This window comes from Aythya ferina (genome assembly GCF_964211825.1).
Source record: "Aythya ferina genome assembly, chromosome: 2".
Classification (NCBI taxonomy): Eukaryota; Metazoa; Chordata; class Aves; order Anseriformes; family Anatidae; genus Aythya; species Aythya ferina.
In genome coordinates, this window is record NC_140297.1 from 9851060 (window position 1) to 9877470 (window position 26411).

A 26411-nucleotide genomic window follows, 5' to 3' on the forward strand; every position below is an offset into this window, starting at 1 on the left:
GAAATCTTTATGTCCTTGACCCAACATGTAATTATATTATATACAAAACATGCTCTTATAAAGAAAGTGCTTATTCAGGTAATGTTACTGCGTGCTGTTTAACAACTGCTATGTTTAAGCTAAACACCCTTTGATTTTGCCTGATGAATGAAGTGTAGATACAGCCTACAGTGCTTCCTGCTACCATATCACTGCAAGAATGTTGCAAACGAACATTCATAGGACTACAGACACTAGGTTCACTCTGTAACCTTTCATTTTCTGAGTGAGCCCAGAGAAGTTCCACAAGTCCCCAGAGAGGTACAGCTCAGAGCAGCCTCCTGGTAGAGCAGGTACTTGGGGGTTGCTGTGTTGATGGTACCTTTATGCAACGTCCATCTACTTGCACATATAGTGTCTTAATCAAAGCATTTAAGTGATCTCTATCTATTCAGCTGGTAAGATTTGTCACTGCCAAATGCATGTGACATCTCTTACATTAGTGTTCTTCTTTAATGAGATGAAAGCAAATGAATAGTGTTGTTTAACATATACCTTCTTCAGTCCTTATGTGGCTTAGACCACCGCAAATTACACTCTGTAACTAATCACTCCTTTGCTTTTCACCATTTACGTCCCTATATATTTTAAATTTCCTCATCCTGAGCAATGACAACAACCTTGTCAGCTTCAATTGTGTGCTTCTGTAAGAGATGAAAATTCCAGACTTCACAGAAAAGTTTTAGTTTTTGAAATGTCAAGTAGTTTTCATTAATATTTGAAAGATATATACATTATATGTATTATATCTCAGCTCACAAATATTTATCTATATTTCTATGAGGATATAATTACTGTATATGATATTGGTACACAAGCATATATATAGGTTGCAAGTGCCCATTACTGAATACTCATCTTAAGGTACGTGACCATGGTAAAAATATATGAAAATTGAAAATATACCACAATGCAAAGGAGTAAGAGGGCCTATCTAAACATGAAATAACTATGTTACCAGACAATAATTATAGGCTTTTTTTGTCACATTAAAATATCACCAAGATCTGGGGCCCAATTTTGACGCAGCTCCCACCTGCTAATCAGCACTGTGCAGATGCAGCCTGGGGCACAATTTCAGTTCTCAGATGCTGTGCTATGTTTTTTTTTCTATTGTTATCTCAGTCGACATCTTTACTTTTGTAAGATGGATATTGTACTACCACCCTGCTACACATTCCAGGAATATGCACACAGCAAGCAGCTCGGCATCAGCTCACACATGAACAGCCTTAGCTCCCATAAAATATTCATTCATTTAAAAAATATTTGCACCCTGCTGTCAAACTTAGACAAATTCATACTGAGCTTCAGAAAATAGCTGTTTTAATGGTAAATGATGTTCCAGAAACCTCTTTCAGGCTAAACACTCTCGTCAAAATTATTTTAATAAGAAAGATTAACAATTTCAACATTAGCTGTTAATCCCCTTTCATTTGAAACTGTGCTGATAAAATTCTTTGCTTGTCATTCAAATAGTAAGTAATAATTATAGATTTGGGGCCTCCATCTCTTGCTTCATTAATAGTAAATTGCATGGAAGTCTGAAGCATAAAGTCAGCTTTGATACATCTCAAAATGCAATTTCCATAGCTTTCCTTAGCTATGTACAATTAATTACAGAGTTAATAAGGGGAATATGTTAATGAAAGGAAAATTATTCACTCAGACCACCTGGTCTTATCAAATTTCTTCAATATGTTTTCTTCTTTCTGTGAATTTGGATGACAGCAACAACACAACTCATGGTATGTCTTGTTGCTCCTTCAGTGTTTTTTTTTTTTTTTTAACTAGCTAAGATCCACTGAAATTAAATAAGAAAAGAATGTAAGAACTAGTCAGTACTAATTAACTGACTATTTGTATTCTCACATTCAGAATCTTCTAATTATAAAGCAAAAATGTCTTTGTAATGACCAGATTCTCCTCAATCTCAGAGTCTAACTATATTGCATCCAGTAAGGAGACTTATTTTATTTTATTTTATTGTTTTCTTTAAAGGATTGAGTTGCATATGCATGTATTTAATCAAATAAGTACAGGTGCCTACTTCAGTTCACTGCACTGTAACAGCTATAGGAGCTTAGTTGCTCTGCACATTAGGGTTATTGGATGTTCATGGGAATGCTTTTGATAGTACAAACAGCCAGGTCAAAAGTAGGAAAACCTTTACATAATTAAAGTAATACAGTTGTGATACATGGTCAGAGAAATGTTTTTTAAAGACATGGCGAATCTAGAAACCAACCGTCTTTAACAGACCTTAGTGGATTTACTACTAACCAGACTGAGAACAGAAACATTTTAGTACCTTGGTGCCAGCCCTCGTAGCTATTCCAGTAAGAAAAGGGCAGGGAATAATTCCCAGAGCAGTAACAAGTCACGCTTGAAGGAGGTGATGCTTGTGAGAGCTTTTTCACCCCTCCTTTCTATTCTTAGTTCAGTGAAATGGTACAGCAAGCAGCCAGAAACAAGAGGCAACTCTTAGTTCTTCCCACCATTGATTTGTTTTCTTTTGGCCAGCTGGGCAACCTCATGAAGCACCAGCACACAGTTTTAGGACAAGAGGATGAGAGAGATGGGACACCATAGAGGGAGAGCTATCAACTAGAAAAAATGAGGAGATATTAACCCAACTTGAAACAAACAAACAAAAAGACTTATATAAAAGAGAGAAATTTATTGCAAAAGTATGTGTTTTATAAAGACATGCTAGGGATGATGGAATATTTGAGGGTAATAGCCTTCCACTTTATCTGTTTTTGACCAAAAAATAACACAGTACTCTCTTATAAAGCACAAATACTATGTCATCCATAACCATACTTCACAGATTATTTTAATGTTTATCTCCTTATTTAAAAAATTTCCCACAGCTGTGTCGTGGGTGCATATGTAAAATTTGATCGTCACAAGAGCAGTTTGCCTGTGTCCTACACATTAAATTTTCAAAATACCACCCAAATTCAGATACCTCACTTATAAAACACTGCCAAATGAAGGCTTTATCCCAGAAAGAGTTTCATAAAGTGAAGTATATGTATATTTTTTTAATCTTGCCCTGAAAATGAGCATAAACAGAATCTTGAATCAATGGATTAAGGTGTCTTTAGCGGCATCTGGACGAGGGCATCGAGTGCACCCTCAGTAAGTTCGCAGATGACACCAAGTTAGGTGCGTGTGTCGATCTGCTTGAGGGTAGGAAAGCTCTGCAGGAGGATCTGGATAGGCTGGACCGATGGGCTGAGGTCAACTGCATGAAGTTTAACAAGGCCAAGTGCCGGGTCCTGCACCTGGGGCGCAATAACCCCAAGCAGAGCTACAGGCTGGGAGAGGAATGGTTGGAAAGCTGCCAGGCAGAGAAGGACCTGGGAGTGATGGTGGACAGTTGGCTGAATATGAGCCAGCAGTGTGCTCAGGTGGCCAAGAAGGCCAACGGCATCCTGGCTTGTATTAGGAACAGCGTGACCAGCAGGGCTAGGGAGGTGATCGTCCCCCTGTACTCAGCTCTGGTGAGGCCGCACCTCGAGTACTGTGTTCAGTTTTGGGCCCCTCGCTACAAGAAGGACATCGAGGTGCTTGAGCGGGTGCAGAGAAGGGCGACGAAGCTGGTGAGGGGCCTGGAGAACAAGTCCTACGAGGAGCGGCTGAGGGAGCTGGGCTTGTTCAGCCTGGAGAAGAGGAGGCTCAGGGGTGACCTTATTGCTCTTTACAGATACCTTAAAGGAGGCTGTAGTGAGGTGGGGGTTGGCCTGTTCTCCCACGTGCCTGGTGACAGGACGAGGGGGAATGGGCTTAAGTTGAGCCAGGGGAGTTTTAGGTTAGATGTTAGGAAGAACTTCTTTACAGAAAGGGTTGTGAGGCATTGGAACAGGCTGCCCAGGGAAGTGGTGGAGTCACCATCCCTGGAAGTCTTCAAAAGACGCTTAGATGTAGAGCTTAGGGATATGGTTTAGTGGAGGGCTGTTGGCGTTAGGTTGGAGGTTGGACTCGATGACCTTGAGGTCTCTTCCAACCTAGAAAATTCTGTGATTCTGTGATTCTGTGATCTTAACCAGAGCATTTCCAATAACTTCTGCTGGCATAGCCCACAAGAAGAGAAGAAGATCTTCAAGATACTACTGGAGACTTCCTGGGTAGCTTAAACTGCAACTGGTACGTTAGTGCAAAAACACAGTGGCAATATGATATCATAGAATCATATGAATCATAGAATCATCAGTTTGGGTTGGAAAGGACATTAAAGACTATTGGGTTCCAACCCCCTGCCATGGGCAGGGATGCCACTCAGTAGATCAGACTGCCCAGGGCCTCATCCAGCATGGCCTTGAACACCTCCAGGGATGGGGCATCCACAGCTTTTCTGAGCAACCTGTTCCAGTGCCTCACCATCCTCTGAGTGAAGAATTTCTTCCTAACCGCTAATCTAAATCTCCCCGTTTTCATTTTAAAACCCAAATGATATCTCTTCCTTATAAGTACCATTATGCTAACTCCAGTTTAATCCCAAACTGTTATGTATTTTCAGAAGATCTGAAGTTTAGTCCCATTTACCACACGTTGTTTGATCTTAATGGTGCACCATCTATGCAACCTGCATGAGCCCTTTCATTATCCCACAATGAGTCAAAATTCACTTCCTTTCAATGCCTGAACTCTGCTACCAGCTCAGAAATATATAACTTGTATTATCATCTCAGGACTCCTGCCTGAGAAATCCTTCTGAGCCACCTCCTTTTTAGTGCCCTTTTCCTTATAAATAGGCATTTCCACCTGTTAGATACCAAATATGATCAACTGCTATATCTGCTACACTGTGTTATCAATGACTTTATAGAATAGGAGAAATACAGAGAAAAATATTTTGTTACTTCGGACAAGTCTGGAAACAAAAGAAAAGACCAGTAGCCTCCTTGACGAGTGTTCATCTCTGGTTTTTATCCCTAGTGAGACTTTAACAGCAGCTGTGGACCAAGGAACATCCCTTGTTTTCAATCTGAAGAATCGAAGAGCAAATCTTTTTCAACAACCTCCTATCACCTCTTTTGCTGCTTGCTGCAACTGGTACTAGTCTTGTCTTGACACCAGTTGGACCTTCACTAGAAATTGAGAGAACCTGAGAGAAAAGACCAGGTAGCCACCAGGCTTTTGTGTCAGCTGTGGCTACGATCCCCTTTTACTTTGTGCACATAGCTGCACAAGCTAGTTCAGTATCAAATATTTCTCCCAATGTCACACTTTTAACATTAGCACTCTAGAATGTTAATAGAGATGCTTTCTTCATCTTTCTACTAAAAGCCTTTTTTTTTTTTTTTCCTTATGGAACGGGAAGGTACATGATAGCTAAAAGTGTTCAACCAAAGCAGCTTGTACAGAGCTGAAATAAACACCTCACTGTCAAGCACCAGATGAAGATGTATTCACAGAAATTTGGCAAGTTATTGCTAATCATGAATACATTTGGGAAAAATAACCAACAGGGAGAAATTTAGGGAAAAAAAAAGATTTTGAAATTAATTTTGTACAGTATTCGAGATTAATGTTTTTCTTGACTTAACACTGACTCTGTAATTGTCATTTCCTAAGGACCATTCAACAATGTAGAAAAAGGGAGGCAACTGAACATGAAACAAATAAAAATGGAAGAACCAAAGGGTAACGTGTTCATGAATATGTTTTCTGAGTTTTATTGAAGAAATCTATGTACAACATACATCCATTTATTAGATTTATGGTTCTATTAGTTAAGCTGTTTTTCTATGCAAGAAGACTTTTTGTACTTTTCTTTGTAGCTTTTCTTTGTTCCTGTATCTCAAGTCCTGGGTTTAAACAAACAGAAGCAAATGTCTCCAAATGATTTGAAAAGTGAGGGAGGAAAAAAATGGAAATGAAAGGATAAATGCCATTTCATCAGCAAAAAATCTTTCAGGAGGCAACCAGCTCTGCTTGTTCCTAAAAACATGACAACTCAGGGTGAGGGGTAAATATTTTCCCATCCACAGTATTTATGTCTTTGGGGGATATCGGCTATCTTGTCACTGAGTAATGCTATATGCACAACAGCTTTTTCCCACATGGCTTCTCTAGTCTGACTGTCCGTGATGAAATGGCTTTTAGGTCCAAAGACTTCTTGAGACTTGCATTTTGTGAGACTACTACAACTATTTATACTGGTGGAATTGAAAAATAAACTGGGATTCAGATCCACTTAGCACATGTGTAAGGAGTTCATGCTTTTAACTAAACTTTGCCACTGACTTTTCTCTTTTCTCATGTGAGGGAGGATTTTTGTTTGTTTGTTTTCTCAGTCAGAAGCTTTTTTAAACATGGTATTTATAGTCTTTGAATTCATGAAGAATTACAGCGAAAATAATGGTGGTAGAAGGAAAAAAAAAAAAGAAAACAATCAAACAAAAACACTAAATAATCAAGCATGCCATAATTGTGACAAAGACCTTGTTTTCCCTACCTGTACTCCTCACCTTTGTCTCTGCTAGCATTAATCACGCCTGCAGCATGTGTCCCCAGGCAGTGCAGTGTGCTTGCATACTGTTCATCATGCTCCTTCACTCAGGAAATGTTTTGTGTGCATAGGGATTAAATTGAAGGTGGAAAGTACACCTGCATCTAGCATAGTGCTCACATCCTGAAATTTGTCTCTTTATTTAGAGAAGTGCACTTAGATGCCTTTTGCTCATGCTTTTATTACATCTTTAGGAGTAAAATCTAGGAATTTCAACAAAATGTAGTGGAGGATTTAACATGCACTTTTTTCTTGTTAGAATGCATCTTGTATCACACAACTCCACACTCTTCCACATTCAATTAAAAGAAAATCTATAGCAGCAACCCCACAGAGTTCATTTTCAAACAAGATTTATTTTAAAAAACGAGAGTGAGGGGAAAATTGCTTTTAACCATCTAAAAGTTATCATGCAGAGACTGTAAGATACCAATGTTATCAAAAAGCCCCAGGTGCAACCTTGGAAACTATTCCCTCCTTGTCATCCTTCTCAGTCCCCACAGCAAGTCTTCCATTGATTAAGCATAACAATGGAACTGGATGCAAAATCCAACATCGTGGGTATGATTGGTTTCCCAGCTGCAGGTCTCTGTCCCATGTCCCCCTGGATGGGATTGTGTCCCAGGATGTGCTCAAAGGCCAAAAGGTGACTCTCCTTTGACAAGAAGTTCTTATATGAGGCCATCCTTTCCTTCTCTATGGGGAAGGTCCTTTTGTTTTTTTTTTTGTAAGCATATTGCCAAGGGCAAGAGGATCAAGTGGCCTTACACCTCCTCCACACAAGGCCCTTGATTTCAGTCTCTAGTTCATTTGCTCCCACTACCTCATTCCGCCCCATTACAGTACTTTCTTCTCCTTCTGAAATGTAGAGTATGAAAGAACTATCGCAGACAGTTTACCAGCTTTATACCCTCAGAGAGGACTCCTCAGACTTCCACCTTAAACTACTACCAAAAAGGGTCTTTTGGAAATTCACACTTTCTGAAACTCTGGTTTATGTACAATGTTTCAAATGTTGCATGTCTTTCTTTACAAGGGAAAAATAATAAAAGAAAAAACACAGGAAATAAGTTCTGCTTCTGCAAATTCCCTCTCATATATGGTACTCAGAGAATTAACTCAAAATGTTGCCAAAAGCATGCATTCCCTTTTTGCAGCACAGTTCTTCATTAAAAAAAAAAGAAAAAGAAAAAAAGAAAAAAAAAGGTTATAATTATTTCAAGCAAACAAGCATGGAATCAAGCAGATGTGGGACACAACCTCCCTAACTTGTGCTGAACTTGTGCTTGAGCATGAAAAAAGAAACTCCTCGATCTAAGCTGGAGATCCTTGGAGACATTGAAAAGCCATCTGGACATGGTCCTGGGCAACTGGATCTAGGTGTCCGGGCTTGAGTAGGGGGGTTGGACAGGGTGACCTCCAGAGTTCCCTTCCAACCTCAAACACTGTGATTCTGTAAGTTGCGTATGTCAGTGGGATAGTGGAAGCAGAATGGGAGGCCTCCAAAGAGAAAACCTCTGTCTGCCTAGTTCTCTGGAGACTTTCATAGCCACCCACTCCCTTCACCAACTAGAAAGTGAATTTATGGAATCAAGTCAAAAACACCACTTCAGAAAGTGCCTAAACTGTAGGTATCAATTAGGAGCCCAAGTCAAGTAGACTAAATCTCTCCTGGACACCTTCAACCCCCTCGGTCCTTTTGCTGGACTACAGTGGAAGTGTGGCATGTTATTAGGCTTCTCCTGGCACTTGCAATACAGATGTACATATGGGAATAAAGTGGATGGATATCCATTTCTGAGTTTCTATTCCTTCCCTTGCTCTGACCTTCTGAAGAACTATTATTTTCATGCAAAACCAATGGTGACTGAAATGAGGGCACGTCTTTGCTGTTGTTGATGCTGAAACCAGCCAGTCAGTGCCACAAACACGACTGCATAAAACATGCTCCTCTAATTACACTTTCCAAAGTGCTTGGATCTTTTAGAAAGATGATGGAATCAGAAAGTGCCATATGGGCCATCCTCCTGCTGCAAATATGAGGAAAAAGAACGTGAAAAAGGAAAAAAAAGCTCCGAATGTTGTTATCACCGTCCTTCTGGGCCTCCTGAGTCCTCCCTACTTTCTACTGCCAATAGTATAAACTACCTCATGCTACTGTCAGCAGTACGGAGATATTGTCTTTGCTGTATAGGAAACTGTCAGAAATGCAGATTTTTTTCTTTGAAAGACTGACTTGAGTCTAAGTGAGGAGACTGCCCCACAGGCACATGGGCTTGGAAGTTTGCTGGTTTCTCCAGACCTTAAGTACTATAAATGTTTGGCTAACCTAAGGTAGCCAGTCCTCTAAGAAAACAGTACCTGTGGCCCACCACCAACTCCAACAAACCTAAGGTTCGTGCATTTTGGACATCTCAGGTACAACCTGCTGGCTCTTTCCAGCAAACTAAATCAGCTTTACAGAAGCATTTCTGACCAACAGTACCTGTGGGCAAGAAAGGGATTACATGGAGTCATTCAGCAGTTGCAGACAGATTTCTTCAAAGTTATTTCCATTAAAGGATTATTCCGTTTATATATCAAAATAAAATATTTCCTGCTTCCACTTTATACAGTAATCCATTGTTTCACATTCTCTGGGGAGGCCTTGGCACCTATGAACAATAAAGACTGAGGAGCCCTAACTCAGCTAACTGCTGATTCTCTGCACACTGTGGAGCTGAAAAACACATTTACAGAGCTATAAGTGCATTTACCCTGCAAAGCAGATGGCATTTGCCATTCTTACTGGGTCCCTTGCTAATATATCTTGTTGCTTTTTTTAGGCGTTGAGATATCTTTCATGAAAAATATCCATAAAAATTCAAAAGGTAAGAGGATTTTGGCAGTAGGAAATAGGAAGAACTGGAAAAGTCCTTGCACTGAATGATCTAAAAGTTGCAAAGTGGGACCCCTCGCTCCCCTTGACTTGTAGCTGCAGGACAAAGGGAGAAAAAGCTCATCTCTGGCAAGCCTTTTCTACTGCTGAAGTTCAACAAGCTACTGTGTCTCCAGAGAGAGAAAAATTCAGGCAAATAAATATTACAGATACATGTCTTTATTTTTGAGGAAAACATAAATTGGGTCAGCTCTCCGGTTTCAGTGTGACCCACAGTGACACAAAACATGAGCAATTCTGATCAAGTCCAATCATCTGCCCTAGTGCTGTAGCTGCATGATGCTGATCTTCCCGTGTAAACCTAGCCTAGCTTTGCCTTCATCAAATCTTGATTTTATGGTTTAACTACTTCCCTTAAGTAAACAACCCCACTGCCTGCCTGACCCTCCTATTAGGCTTGCCCTGATATCCAAGCTAAATGCATCCTTTCGACTCTAACCCATATTTTCTTCCTAATTGTATCATCTGTGTCCATTAAGAACAATTTTTCCCCATCCCATATTTCAAAGCACAATATGCAGACTCCCCTGAATCACTGATTTTTGTTTGTTCAGTTTAGACTAAACAAATTAACTATTTTTATTCTCTCTGTGTGGTTTGTACTCTCAAGACACTACAGTGTTTCTTTTACCCTTCACTGAACCCTCACCACCTAAGAAATAACATATGCTGCTAGATCACTAACATATGTATGAGTTCATTCAGGGTTAAATAGGATTGGCTGAATTATGGACACTGAACACCATAAGAGTGATCTTGTCCAACCTCATCCTTTTCTAAAGTTTATTCACAGACAGAAGAAAAAATTCTTTCTTGCAATTTTGCAGAAAATTACATATCTAGAATAAGTGGTACCCATATGCAATTTTCTCTCCTTTAAATTTGATATTGTGATTTTTAAAAAGATTTTCATAATAATATAATCAAAAATAAATTTCCTCAATTTAAAGTAGTAGGATTTGTTTGGAAATATCAAGTGCATATTTCCATCTATATAGGATTTTTTTTTTTTATTTCCATAGAAATATACTGCCTCAGAACCTTACCACAGGAATTTGTATTTATTTTCAGGTTGGACAATTAGAGTACTTTTATATTACTAGAGTACTTCTCTAATAATCTACTTCTAGTAGATTACTAGGGTACTTTTTTTTTCTCAGGCATTTCAGTTAACTATGAAATGAAACCCAAGTTTATTTTGTACTAGTTAGGCAAAAGTGGGACAGTAGAAACTGTGACATATAATCTTCTGCCTTGGCAGCTCCCCTTCCAAAACACGCTTGTGTATCAGTGTTTAATACAAGATTTAATTAACTCTTTGGGGGGAAAAGACTGGGCAAGGGAAGAAGTATTTACTCAGGGTGACACACTGGTATGGAGTCTGGTTTTCAAACCTGTCCTGCTTTTGCTCAGTTTTATAGCTGACCTGACCAAGGCTGAAGAAGGTCAGTAATGTAGCTGGAGTCAAATTAGCTCTTTGGGTTTTACCCGACTTCATTCCATCTTCCATTAGGTGAGGTGGCTTAAAAGAAATCAAAGAGTATCTGAGAAAACTGTACTTCCAAAAATAAATCCCGAAAAAGAGAAAGAAGTTGAAAAACTATGACCCAAATGTATGGAATCATGGAGAGAACCTTCCTTCTCAGAAATACCCCTTGTAAATCTTCAGAATTGCATAAATACAATAGGGAAGTTTCCAAAAGCATGGCAATGCTACCAACTGGAAAGGGTGCTTACATGAGGTCAGTACTACTAATAAGTTGCAGAAATCAAATATAGAAAGCAAAATAACACCTGACTTATTATCTTCACCATCACCTAGCTTCTTCTCAGCCAATTTCAATGTAGTCTACAAAGACAGCAAATAATTAAAGGAGGAGGAAAATAAGGCACAAAACCCAGGGGACTGCTCCCCAGCTCTCCCAGCAGGATGCTAAGAGTGACAGAGAGACAGAAGCAAACAGCAAGTCCCAACCACTAGACTCTGTCCTGGGCTGCTAACATACAGTCAGATCTTCATGTGTCAATCTTCTACACTGATACCAATTGCAAGTCATGTTTGGAAGTAACCCAAGTTTTCCAACGCAGACTCCATTAATAGAAGGTATTTGTATCATTTCAAACATAAAAGAGATACAGCTTAGAAGAAATCCTGATAAGGATAACTAAAATCAGGCTAGTCTCAAAATTCAGGTCCCTCTCCATTCAAACGGTAATGAAAAAAAAACGTTCCGTATTGCTAATATTCTGTTGCATTCTCAGCTTAGATACCTCCACACAATAACGACACACAAGAAAAAGAAGCTGATCAGAAATTCAGCAGTTTTCTTCAGTTGTCCAAGCTGAGTTAACCATAAATTAATAGCACAAAAGGACAAAGCGTGACTTATCTTTTTTAAAGCAAGCACAAAAATAATTTGTATGTCTGAGATAAAAGAATATTCCCCAGAGAGAAAAATAAACAATATAATGAGAAAGAAATGGAAATAAAAATCCTCTTAGTTTTAATTATACAAGGCTAAGCTTACCAGTGAAGCTCAGGAACACTTTTGATGTGTGAACAGACAGCTTCCGTTCCCTTAAAAGTTAACTCTTGTCATAAGCTGAGCAGGCATCTCACATTCTGACAATATTGTATGTGCCGTGAAGAAAAAACACCTTACCAAGATCATGTGGCCGGTGGAGATGTCCATGTTGGACTGGACAGGCTCCTCGCACCAGGACGAGGTGCTGCTGCGGGCCGAGGGGCTGGGAATGGGCCCATCGCTAAATTGTGAAGAAACACTATTGATTCGAGAGGCGTGCAGCGGCTCCGGGCGATCAGATGTCTTCACTGCCATGCGCTGACGGCATAGCTCCTAGAGAGAGAAAGGAAGAAACAACCTACGGTTAAGAGTAATTACAGGATACACTCTACTGAAGACATATGATTTACAATATGTTTCCAGGGCTGGAAGTGTTTTCCCCCTCACCGCAGTGATTTTTGGGAGGCTGTCTGTTCTGTTCTGTACATCTACAAAGATTAAATTCTCAATGAAATTACTACATGCTGGCTCTCCTAACCTTTCAAAAGTTTAATTACAACTGTGTGCCCATTGCCTTTCATGATAACAAAAAATAATATTCTGGAGCTTGACATTCCCAACAGATCTCCCTTTTTCCCCTACCACCGCCCTGCGATCAGTGCAGCCACTTTTGAACTGTGCAACCTACTGAAGTTAATGGGGTTGCACAGGAGTAATCGAGAGCACTGCTTGGCCCGGAATATGCAAACTCAGCAAGCTCAAGGCAACTGAATTGATGTGCCTTACTCTATAAATTCCAGTTGATAGATGCATCATTTCTCTTCATTAAAATAGCAAACTCACAACGCTTCCTCCCTGATGTGGGGCAGAGAGGATGAAGAATGACATTAATGAAGAATAAAAACAGAAATCTGTCATTGTATTGTTTAAGCAGCTTTGGCAAAGAAAGAAAATTCAAGCTATCACACACTCTAATGCAAGCCATGTAAAAACACCAAAATGGATTGCACCGTGAATATATATTTTCACTTGTGCCCGTGCATAGAATTCACTTAAAAATACAGAATTATAGTTAGGTAACACAAAATCCTACTGGCAAAAGCAACTCCCTACAGTACAAAATTCTGACTAATGGGATAAACAGACCCACAGTTATGCTGCGATTGTTATAATGCTCTTAGAATCACTTATGTGTGGTAAAATCTCAGAGACTATAATAAAATTATCATTTTTAACATATGTCTATTGTCCATGAGAGACACTTGGCTGCCTGTGTTGCACAGCAAGAGCGGCTAGTCCATGGGATCTGGACATATTGCACACGCGGTGTGGCTGCACATTTGTCTCGGATTACTCATTCTGCACAGACGAGTCCTAAGAGCGCAGCCTCTTGCCTCAGGCTAACAAAATAATACAGTCTGAAGAATTCATACTGTTGAAATGCTGGAGCCTTTGTTTTCGTATTCACTGATAATACAGTTACAGCCCAAGTGCCATCAGTAGGATGATCTAAAAAACTCCATATATCAACTGCTATAAAATCTTTTTTTCATATGGGAGTTAGAAACGTAACTTTAGGAGTATTTTTTTTTTTGACCTTGAAAACTTTAGGACACTGAAGAGGGATCCTAATTCATTCAGTAGCAAGCATTGAGACTCCTCTTGCCTCAATGTGGCAATGATTAAAGACCCATCCAAACATTTTCCATTTGTCTGCCTTTTACCAGAACGTCTGTTTGATTTGCCATTAGAGGTGCTTATGTAGAAGTTTTCTGTATTTACAAAATGTAGGTTTTTTTCCTCACTTCCACTTGAATGCTTTCTGTCACTTGGTACCTTAGTTTCTTAGTTATGTACTGACTTTATCAATTTAAGGCCAAGTATTAGAAAACACAAACAGCAACAACAAACCTTGAATATCAGTGTTAAATAGGTCAGTTAAACTATCAGCATAAAATATGATTAATACAATGATTTTTTTTTTAAATTTATTATTTAATATAGGGCCAAGGAAAAAAAAATTCTCCTTTTTTATGAAGGATCACACACGTCATCAGAAAAGACAGCAATAGAACAAAATGGCTATTGCTAACCTTGGAATGACCTTGCGGTAGTGTAATTTCAAATCCCTACTTTTAGCAGATTTGAGGAAAAGCATAACAGTACGGAAACTTTTTAGACAGAAAAATAAATCTGTAGAAAACCAAAAAGCTATTCAGATGTTCAGATACCAGCCATTCTCACAGGGAATAGTTTACTGGACTAGACAAAACTACAAAAAGTAAAAGGTATAAAAATATGTACTCTATCACACAACTGCTGTAAGGATGTGTCTTCTGGCTAGCATGCCATGTGGCGTAAATATGAATTTGTCTTATTCTAATAGACATCCTGCCACTTGACTCACCCCAACTCTCTACTAACAATAGCATTTATACTCAGACAGGATCTTTGTTTTTAAGTTGATCTGTTCCTGCTGCTCATATCCTGCCCCAAGTCATAATCCTCTGCTTTTACAAGTGGTTGCTGTGGAAAGGATTACAGACCTCTGCTAACAAAAAAGAATCAGAAACAAGTGAACTTGAAGAAATTAATATTAGGAAATGTAAGCAGTAAAAGAAGTAATATTATAACCAACTGGTTCTAGATCAGATTAACCTCCAACTAAAAATGCTTTGGACAAATTATTTAATATGCTACTGAGAAAATTTGTTTTCAAGCCAGAGTTTAACATTAATGGTCCTCATGAAGGATGGAAAGGTTGAGAAGCATGACAAATTTTAAGTTTAAAGAAAAACGTAACTTTATTAACGTATTTGTTTCCTGACATATATACAACCAGAACAATTATTCCCAGAACTGTTGTAACTGTCAAATACCTTAAACAAAGCAAGCACGTCACTGTACACCGCCAGAAAAATGTTTAATGTAAACAGGAAGGTCAAATCAGAGTTGCAGCAAAAACACCACTGAGTTTCTTGATTGGTGTTTTAAATCACCAAGACAATGGTTTTTTCCCTGCCTGTAAACAGATTTTTTTGTTTAATTAATCTCTAGATTAGTCTAATGGCCCTTGGCAACTCTTCCTTCCCCCAGTCCCAGCCAGCCCAGGCTGAGGAACCTGCCTATACCCACATGCTAGGGACACCTACAGCTTTATCAAAGCCACCCCTCTACTAAGCCTGACCATCTTGCCCCCTCTTGGGGTTTTTCATGTAGCTCCATCTACACCACCATCTACAAAAGCTTCAACATGTTTTGTTTTGAGGGTCCAAATGGATTCATTCAGGACACATGGACTAGGTATGTCCAACTCAGGGCAGGTATGTATCTAAATGTGGGGTTTGGGTTTGTTTCATCCTTGTGTCGGGCTGCTCTGGCCCTCTCCTGGCTTTGGGACTAGTGGGGTTTCAACATGTGGGGTGTTTCTCTTCTGGTGCTCTCAAGAAGCACTATCCCTGAGCACTGAGGTGGGACCATTTCACAGGCACGCAAAGCCCCAAGTGGTTAAAACCCCCATTACCATCCCCCATACCTATTGTTATAGATAACAATTTATACACCTCTCTGCATGCTCAGGTATGCTCTTCCCTTTCTCCAAAATCTTGACTCTCATAAGCGTTTAGCAAAACAGCCATCTACCAAACCACAGAGTTCAGACTTGACTAAAACGTCAAAGCTGCATACTGCATGAATGACACAAACAGACGTATTTCTGTATCGTCTCAGCACTTGCACCATTAAAAATATTTTCTAAGAATGAATTCAGTTTACTGCTGCACTTCTATATTTAGCAGAGTGGCTGAGGCTATTTCTGCCATATAGCAACTCTGTAATGTCTAGCCTTTGTTTGTATATAGTTCGGGTGCCATTCTTCATTTAAAAACATCATTTACACCTAAAAAAGCAATCATAATGCATACAGTGAAATATGAAGAAATGATCCTCCTGACCCTTCAGGCTATGATCTAATGGATGGGCTGGACGTAAACATTTATTTAAAAGGTAATTTGAAGTTTATGACATTATTTCCCATCACATGAGAATTGCTATCATACTGAGGCACTTACTCTGTTTTTTATTTCCCAACATTTATTATCAAACTTATGTGGCGGTCACATGCAATATATAATGGAAAAGTAATATCGCTGTGTGACAAAAACTGCCATAACCAAGATAAATATTCTGTAAATAATGTCCAGTTAAATGAGTTCAAAGTACAGCACAATGATCATCTGTAGAGAGCTTTTTATTTGAAACATAATTGATAACCTTAAACAAACCATAAAGAGTATTCTCAGAAAAACCCTGGACCTCTTCCAACAAGGTTTTAAAGTGTTTCTAATACTTGGTTGTCCTCACAGAGATACAGAGAAGCAGAAAGCAGCAATTATTTCCTAAGGTACAAGAAATGGATTTTCAGATCCATACAGTCCACTTGTGAATGAACCACATCACAGCATAAATGTAGTTTATCCAAATTGAATGAAGGGCATCAATAGAGTTGTTGTGCCTAATGGACAACAACTCATGGACAGAGAGCCAGTCTTACCATGCTGCTTTGTTAGATGGGGTCTCTGAACCTGAAGAGAAGAGTAAGAAACTCTCCTCTCGACCAAGGAGGCATTGTGCCTCTTCGGAAATGAACGCCACAGACACCTTACCATGTGGTTTACCAAAATATTTGTTTTTGGAGAGGAAACACTGTATAAACCCTGGTAGGGAGTAAGAAGATAGGAGAGTGTGACACTAAAACCAGCCTGGAGGATGGACAGTATTGAATCTTTTCCCCTTGTATTCAGTTTCTACAGGAGCAGAGTTTTGAACCCTGCCAGAGAAGACACCACAGGACCTCAGGAAAGGAGTCCCCACGCGTGAGAGTGGGCTGCTGTCGGGCCAGCACAGACTGGTGAAGGACTCACTCCTGCTGGCTGGGGACAAAGCCTCCCAGGAGTGGCTCTGCTGATGGTGCACAGAGCAAAAATGTCTCCCACACCAATAAAACCCTACACAACTGCACGACACAATCATTATCTCACCCAGGCAAAAGCATGATGTCCACCATCTGTTGCTACTATTTGTAAAAGTGGAATTTAAGGCAAAAAGCAGCCACCTCAAGGCAGATAGTCACAGGCAAAGGACCTACACTGGGCATCCCAGTTAAGGGACAGCCAACATGCACCTCAGTGTTATGTTCATTCCTTGTGAAGATGAGCCACTTCACCTCCAAGCTGCCTGGAGTTAGGATACTGCTGTTCATTAAAATACCCATTTCATGCAATAATCTTCAGGCAGCCCTAGTTCAGCCACCAACTGTGGCATGTGCATTGTTCGCATCCAGCTGGTACCAGGCGTACTATAAAATGAAAAATTTCAGTCCAAAGTAAATAAAAGTAGCTTCCTATCTAAAATACAGTTGTCCTTCCCCAGTCACAATCACCTCAGATTTGTTCAACAGGAACCTGGGATCTGAGGGAAATTCCAACGTTCTAGTTTATATATACATGTATAAATAAATAAATATATATATATACACACAATTTCATTACTATATATTCATGAGTCTTTTTTTTTTAAACCGAGTCCCAGACTTACGTAATTCCAAAAATAAAGTTAAAGAAATAGGCCTGACATTTCCAGTCTTTTCAAAATCTTTTGCTTGACAAATTCAAATGGGTATCACCTGACCTAGTCCAGAAACAAGAGTGGCACAATTATTTTCAGAATTTAAAAAATGTAAGAAAGAATAAACACTTCCATAGTACAATTATTAAGAAAATGCAGAGAAATTAAACCAAGAAAAATGTTGTTTATTAAAACTGGTAGATGAGCGTACACAAAGCCCTTTCAACTTGACCTGCCTTATGTTCTAGCAGAAACAAGTAATAAATGTACAGAAACCCTGTATTTAATTTACATGTGAAACAAAATTGTTTTGCAGAAGTTTTAAATTAAAAATGCTAAATATTAATTCTAAAAGATCCTAGGCTACACTTTTTAACAAAATAATGAAAACTAAGAATATACATAACCTCTTGTAAGCGAGGTGTGGAAAAAAAAGATCTTTAAGAATTCTATTCTTCTCGGTTTTAATACATTTAAGTGAATATTAATCTTTCATTTCCTTTACATTAAGGATGTATCATTCACTGGATGAAGTGAAGTCTGTACTGACAGCATGGAGTTAACCATTTTGCGATAGATGTAGTTATAATGCAGTGAGATTTAAAAAATGAAAAAACAAAGTAAGCTCATTTTTTTTAAACAAATGAATCTAGGACTACAAACATCATTATTCTCTAACCAAATTTGCTTAGTGTTACTACAGGGTGAAGCTAAAGTCATTTGGCTGCCTTTGTTTTGCTTTTGCATACTTAATATGCTTGCAGGTGTTATAAATTTAACTTTAACTTATTTACTGTGTTTGTAGCTTTGGGGATAATTACAGCTTTATTACCATTTATTTTTGAGTTATTTAAACATACTTTCAAGCTTTAGTTTCATTTTAACATGCTTTTTGTCCAGCCGTAAAAGAGCTATTTATATGTGTGGAATATTTACATGCATTTTCTATCAGTGCCAGAAAAGGCAACTACTGAGATCAGCTTGCCTTCAAGAAAGGAACAGAGGGACATAGTGGAAAAATGTTTGTAAGCCATATTTTGAGAGATCACACCTCTGCCACAGCATCAAACGTAGCATTCCATAGCCACACTCTGTTCATTTTGTATTTATGCAGACATGTATGTGATGGATCCCAGAGGGTGGGGAAAAAAATAATTAGACCACAGAATGTATATATTTAATTGTCAGTATAGATTTGGTCTGCAGTGCTCAATTTACTACCCATACTCTCGTACCACACCACTAACCATACATCTTGAGCCCCAGAGTAGGACTTTTGCTTTGTTTTGATTTTAAGAGGCCTAAAACGCAGGGCTGGTGTTTCTCTTTGAGAGAAGTGCAGTCAAGCACCCATTTTCCTAACAAAACCCCAATTTTGATTATGACTTCTGAAATTAAAAAGTTGTATTTTTTTTTATTTTTGTTAGCATTCTAAGTGTTTCCTGGTGGGAACTCATGCAATTATCATTCTCCTTTCATCAGAAAAAAAGAGAAAAGAAAAAGAAAGTAAAGGCCATGTGGGAGGGGAAAGGCAAAGAAAACACAGCTATCCCTCAGATGGAAAATGACTCTTCCTTCATTTCTGTATATTTACTTCCTCTTTTTAAATTCAATCATTTGCACTGCCTTATCCCACCGAATCAAACAAACAGCCATATTCCATCATGGTCTTACTCTATGAGGTCCAGCACACATGAACATCTCTGATTTGCACACAACCAGAGACACTGATTAAGTGATACAGTTTGAGGAAAATATTCTTATTTAAATTCTTTCAGTGACTCTCATCAATGGGGTGGACATCTAAACAGCCAGCTGGTTACTCAGTAAGGAGGATATGGCAGCACAGGTCAGACGATATTGCCCTAAAATATTGTTTTCTCTGCTTACCACACCAGGAAAGCGTAAGCTTCTTTGCAGACAATACTACTTGCCAGGGGATCAGGGCAATTTCACGACCATGTTTGGGTGACTATGCTGGGGATTTTCATCCTACACAACATTACAAGAGACCACTCTAAGTGGGCCTGTGAGAACAAGACAGTTCCACCTTTGGTTTCTGAAAGAGGGAAGAGTTTCATCAAACAGATGCCTGGCTTAACATGAGGGCAGTGTAAAGGACTTCACAGACAGAAGATAAAAAGGAAAAAAAAAAAAGGAATATATTTTTTGGTGGTTTCAACCAAACCTGGTGCCTGAATTGCATTTCCCACCTTGCAAGTGTGGATGCATAAGGTATGTAAAAAGTAAATGATAAGTGGGAAGCAAGGAGAGGAAAGATATGTTAAGGAGTAACTAGGACGTTGAGAAATAAAGAGTTCAGCCCTCAGCTCTGCTAAGAAACTTGAATGTAGTGTCCAGATAGGAGCATCCCCACTGGTTCAGTCCTGTATCCATAGCAATCTGCAAAACTGGCCCTACAACCAGTACAACTGTCCCTTTATGTGTAAAACACACATAACCTTTTCTATGGTTCGTTCATATTTAACTAACTCCGATGCCTGCTGACGTGGCCCCAGCTGCTGCATAATATGAATTCGGACAGTAAATTCACCGCACAGTATGGTTCACAAATAAACAGTATTAACGACTGAATTAACCTGCAAGGCCATGCAGAACCACGTGCAAATTTCTCACGTATTTTGACTTTAGCTCACACCCCCGAAAGCTGGACCAGCCTCCAGCAGATGCCCCTGCTCTAAAAGAGAACCGCCACAAATGTTTCCTTTTCCACTCCCAGCGTTTATAGCTGCCTGGGGCCCAAAGCAGGCAAAAAACGCAGTCCCCAGCCAGCTGTAGTTTCTCAAGAAAAATATACATTAAGGCTGTGAAGTCCACTTTTTTATTGTCCTGCAGGACTGAAAATGGGAGACTATTTCTGGTAGAAGTGAGAATTCCCAGCTTGCCGGCAGAACTCAGCATCCACTTCTAGCTCAGAAAGAAACAAACATACAGCCACAACTTGATGTCTAAAAATGCTGTTTTACCCCATTCCAAGGGTTATTATTGCTTCTCCTAAAGTCTGTGTAACTGCATTCCTGGTAACAGAGGCACTAAAACCAAGCAGAGAAATACAAAAAGAAGCCCTAAAAGCTTCCAAAAAGCTCAAATCCTTTTTTTCATGGAAGGCGGCTATACACAGCAGACATGATGCTGGGATAAGGAAGTATTTATCAAAGATGGCCATCGGCGACATTTGTTTTTCATAACATCATCTATCATGACAGTTGAAGGTGCCAGTCATTACCCTCTCCTGACATGAAAACTAACGTCATTGCTTTCCACCCATTCTCCACTGAAAATAAAAGTGAAATCACGGTTTAGCTCTGCTAGGAATAACAAATGCAAATTTTGCGAACAAGGAAACAGCAGAGAAAAAGGAATATATAAAGTACAGTGTTGTTAGTAAGTTAAAGAGGTTATTAGGAGCTAAAAACTTGGTATTTTATTGAAACCCTCCTAAATTCTAAAAAAAAAAATAATAAAAATGTATGAGTTCTATCATATCTCTGAGCACAGACATTCTTTCTATCAGACACAGCAAAAGCCTTCAAGGATTAAAAATGTTGGTCAATATTTCTACACATCCACTTTATTACATTACAGGAGATACTGGAAAAAGTGAGAGGGATTTTGTACTCAGATCTTAGTACTGATGTTCAGAGATACAGGGAGACCTCCCATTCAGAAAAAGCAGCAATAGCACCAAGAGGTTTTATGCATTTAGCATCACTAAATCACTAGTCTTTGCCCTAGGTGTTATGCAGAATTGAGAGTAAGAGTTTTGCTTTTTCTTCAGCTCCTCATCTTATACACATCTTACTTTTCTACAGTGCCACTTTGTTACTGTTTTATAAGAAATAACCTGTCTTTTCAGTCTCTCTTTGTATGAGTTTGCACTACCATTAATCATTCTTGTCACATTTTCCTCCCCCCCCTCTATTTCTGCAGCGTTCCTTCTGAGATGGAGTGACCAGCACCTACAGAAGCCTCAATCATTGATTTTCACTTAATTAACTTCTAAGGTCTTCAAACAAACAAACAAAATTATTAGTCAACAATGCTTAGAGAGCCACTGGGTTGACCCAGACCTTCAAAAACAAGCTCAAATTTGGAACAGGTTGGTAGGCAACCCTTCTACGTATTTTAATTCCATACACAAGAGCTTTCCAGTGAGGTTAATTAGGAATTGCAGCTCTTTATTTCACTCTAGTGGGTGACAGTATATGGACTTTACACACTCCCATTCCCATTTTACTACATATATTATTTCCCCAGAGTATAGGAGAGATGCTATATGACATAATTTCACTATATCACATGAACTGACATTTGTAAATTGCTCTTGATCCCAAAACTTCATTCAGCTTCATCACATCATTCCTCCTACCCTTTGTGGAGAGCCAGCCACTGGCACCTTCTGCTATGTTCCACTGCAGTGAAACCTTCCCCAGCAGATCCCCCCTTTTCACTCAGAATCAGGCATTTTCCCTTCACAGTGAACCAGGATGAAGTCCAGCTGAGAAGCTGGAAAAAGGCAAAATCCAAGTTTTGGCTCCCCATGCTGTCAAAAAAGCAGTGGCATACTGATTTTCATCTTTCCCTCGCTCTTCTATCCATAGTTAGTAGAAAAGATCTATATTTCTCTGATGTGAATATTCTCCCTGATACATTTTGGAAGATTAGTAGGATGTTCAAACCAGCCTAGTAGAAAATAGGTAGGGTTGGTAGTTATGGCTCTGCTGCTGCCCACTTCAAACCAAGTATTTCAGCTGTTATCAGACAGCCTGACCAAGGAAGAGCCTTCGTGCCTCCATGAAATGAATAAATCTCCAAGTTAGGTGACATTCAGTGCTTAACCAGCCAAGGTAAGCATGCAAACCCAATACTGAAAGTGAGTTTTATCATAGTAATGATGAGCTTGTCCATGCTTTGCAGGATAAGAGCAGCCACTTCTGAGATCTACATGTTGCTGCACACAGTTCTGCAAAGCAGCAGCACTCTGATGTAGAATGAAAAAGCAGGAATCATCAGGAAGCCTGGAACTAAGTTAGCTAGGTATGAACACAGAAAAATAAAAACTGCACAGAACATGAATAGGATTTTATCCATCTGAAATATTAAAAATTTAACAAACTATTTCCCTGATCAAAATCTCTGCTTGTTCAAAATGCTGGCATCCCAAGCAAACATCAATAAAACATCACTGATATGTCCTGCAGAAAATCTAGAAACTGGACAGGAAGGCTTAGAGAAAACCTAATGCATTTTCCCCTTTGGTCAAGCCACCTACACTAAATTTGATTTTCTCTGATTCAAAAGCTGTTCCTTCCCATCCTCCCCCTCCCCCCCAAAGTTAATTTTATTTCTTTGAAAGATTTCACTTCTAAACACACTCCTTTACAGCCTCTCTTCTTTAATCTTGGCTTGGTTATTTTCTAAAAATGCAGGTGATGAACACAAGCTCTACATGTTGCAAGCTGAGAACCTGAACTGGATTACGCATAACTGCAGAAATACCCAAGCAGTTGCATTCACTGCTGCTGTGAGAGTTTAGGACCTGTAATAGCAAATATCACAGCACAAAGAAGTCAGATGAATTGTGTCCGTCCCTTAAACTAGAAAGAATTTAGAGCTTTGTTGTGCCTGTAAATGTATGGAAAACATCTGGGGTAAGAGGTCCTTATCCCCTGAGCTTTGCCCCTGCTGATAGGAACAAGATGAGGCCTCCTGTCCAGCCGGCACAGACCACATCCTCCTTCTACCTCCAGCTCCTGGCAGCTCTGCACAAAGCCCACCCGTGGGTGCCTCTGCTCCCACACATCCCATGAGGTCACCACCTCACCCGGTCTCTTTGGGAAGACTGGGGCAATTGTGCAGCACAACCCCAGCAGAGCTCCAGCCTACTCTACCCAAACTCCTTCTCTTATGGTTTACATCGCAAGAAAACCAACAAAAATGTCACAGCCCACCCAGAATATTTGGCTTTGCAACATTCACTTCCCTCCAAGAGCTGCACAAGCAGGCTACAGGCCAAGAGGGAAGCTGAGGATTCAACCCCTACTTCTGCCCCTCTGTCCCATCCAGCAGCAAAGTCTGCATGGCTTACCAGGGAAAAAACTCAGGTGGCCATGGTCAGCTTCAAATCCTTCATGAAGGCTGAGTACAAACACACGGAGCAGAGAGGACAAAAGATTCCCCACTTCCCTGTGTGAGATCGATGTGCAGAATGAACAGAAGCAGTAAGAAGAACACCTTTTTTTGCACCCTCAGGCTTCAGAGAACACATTGCAACCTGTTCCTGCTCCCAGGCAGGGAGATGCTACAAGACCTGACAGATATCACCTGCAACAGTTGCTTATGTAGGCAAAATTAACCTCTGCTTTCTTCCAGGGAACGCGACCCCAATACAAGATTTATTCTGCAAAATAAAAACCTTCCCAGTTAAAAACTTTTAAGAACATTTTTTTTTTCCTCCCCATCCCCCCCTCATTTTTTTTTCCTTCCAGCATAGCACTTGAAGGGAATAATAGGAAGGGCTCAGAAAGCCAGATCACAGCATTAGCTGCTGAGTGTTGAGAGAGTACACAATAGACAAATGTGTCAAATATGAAACACAGTAACATAGCTGCTCAAAATAAATAAATAAATAAATCTGAAAACAGAAAAAAGGGGCAGGGATATGTTGGAAAGAGAGGCCTGATTATCCTCTGCATAACAACAGGAAAAATGCCACTGAAGACACTACAGTCATTCCAGAAAGAAATCAGGACACTTGAAATGATGTACTGCCTGGGACTACAGATCAAATACTCTCCAGCCCATTAGGCAAGGCTGTGGTTATCTTTGGCTTCTCTCAAAGGTCCAGGCCCTGGGACATAATCGATTTATGGGAGGGAGACGATCCATTGTGCAAACCAAGCCCTGCGGCATGGCCAGGAGCAGCGCAGGGGCTCTGCAGCAGGGGCTGGATGCTCGGGGCTCATGGCTGGTAAAGCAGTAATAAAATTCACCCTCTAAACAGCCTGGGCACAGCCAAACTATTCAGAAGACTGCCCAGAGAATGGATATATGTCTTTTTCTTGGCCTATGCTAACTGCATGCAAGAGATTGTTTGGGAAAAAGCTGGGCGGCTTGGCCTGAAGCCATGCCAGGACTGTTTGAGCAATTTACTGGTTTAATTTACCAGGCGAGATGCAGCCTGCCAGGCCAGAGCACCTCCAGCACATTTTCTAAGAAAGACCTGCTTGGGTAAGGACTCTGAATTTCCCAGTAATTAAAAATGAGTCACTAACTTCATTTCCCCTCTGACTATTCGTTTTTCTTTGCACTTTTCTACATCCAAAATACCCCAAAATGATACCGTGAGACGCATGGAGCCTTTCTTCTCTTGCTCCACAATACACCAACCCCTTTTTTTTTCCTTTAGACAGGGAAAAATGAAGCAAGTGTGGCAAGGGAAGAGGCCGACCATCACCTGCTCTCTGCTACTTCATGCTCTCTCTGTGCAAACCAACAGCTGACTGCTTGATAAAGATGGATTGCATCCTTCAAACCTAAACCCACATGGCACCTCCTCACCCATGCTCTTCCAGGAGTTGTGTGTGTACCCATTTGCCTTTCAAAAAAAACCCTCTCTCTCTACCTGCCCTCTCTAAGGAAAAGAGCATTTCACCAAGAAGTATTGCTGCACTGCCCCTGCTGCAGCACCTGGCTGGGACAAGCCCCGTTCTCTGGCACGCAGTCACTGACAAAAGTTGTATTCCTCAATATATTCTTCAGTTATATTCTTCAGTTATATTCTTCTTCTTGGAAGACAGCTATTTGTAATGAGCACAAGAAATATCTTCTACCCATAGGAAGGGGCTCCTTGCAGCTCCCTGCTGCTGGGAGCTTAAAATCATAAAAAAGTTAATAAGTAGGTTGGATCTGCGTGCATACACCTCTCGTTTTGCCTCATTGTGCTTTGGCTGTCCACCGTCTGACACCAACAAAATATTTTAACAAAAGGTAAACTCTCTTCTTGCCACCTTTAAACACTTCCCAGCTCTTTCTTTCGTATTGCTACGTATACTTCTGTGCAAACTGTTTGGAAGATTCTAAAAACTATCTCACCTTAAAGTTCAGTGCTTTATGTAACAACATTACATACAGTGCATTTGCAGGTTACTGGGAATTTATTTTAAGACCAAATTCTAATTAACATTCACAGTAAACAGCCTTAAATGGACAAGGACAACTCTTCTGAAACATATACCACCCATGTTTTATAGCAAACAATTAGTCATTTTACACAGTCACGTGAGATAACTTTTTTTCTCTTTTAATAAGGACAGGAAAGGATTAAAAATGCGTTATGTCCCTTGTTTTCCCTGAAGACAACACAAACAAGCCCTTCGCAGCATTGAGCCTTAAGGCAAAATTTTCATCTATCCAAAATCCTTACTAAATGTATTCCTTACTGACATGTTTACTAAATACTCATGTAGTGAATGCTTCAATCCTCAGCGATAGCTTTTTTGCTGAAGTGTAGTGAAGGTCCTTGAAAAGGAAGCAGTCTTACATAGATGCGAAGCACTGCTTTAGGGCACTGATCATTCCCTGTTTGCCAGCTTACTTTGCTCTCGGTCCTGATGTTAATTTGAATATTACCGAGAACTTGAGAAATAGCAGCTCATTTTTCCTTTTTTTTTCATTTCACTTAGTTCACAAAATTCAATTTTCCAAGGACTTGATAAATAATATTGCTCTAATGTTAAGA

General features: G+C 39.7%; 1 protein-coding gene across 3 annotated transcripts in view; it reads right to left on the reverse strand.

Moving 5' to 3' along the window:
• The window catches only part of PTPRN2 (protein tyrosine phosphatase receptor type N2), a 649793-nt gene that overhangs the window by 74967 nt on the left and 548415 nt on the right, over window positions 1-26411 (reverse strand). For all 3 annotated transcript variants that reach the window (XM_084509497.1, XM_084509495.1, XM_084509496.1), the window contains one exon: window positions 12164-12358. In XM_084509497.1, the coding sequence (XP_084365623.1) occupies window positions 12164-12358 (195 nt within the window). The remainder of the gene's footprint in view (window positions 1-12163; window positions 12359-26411) is intronic.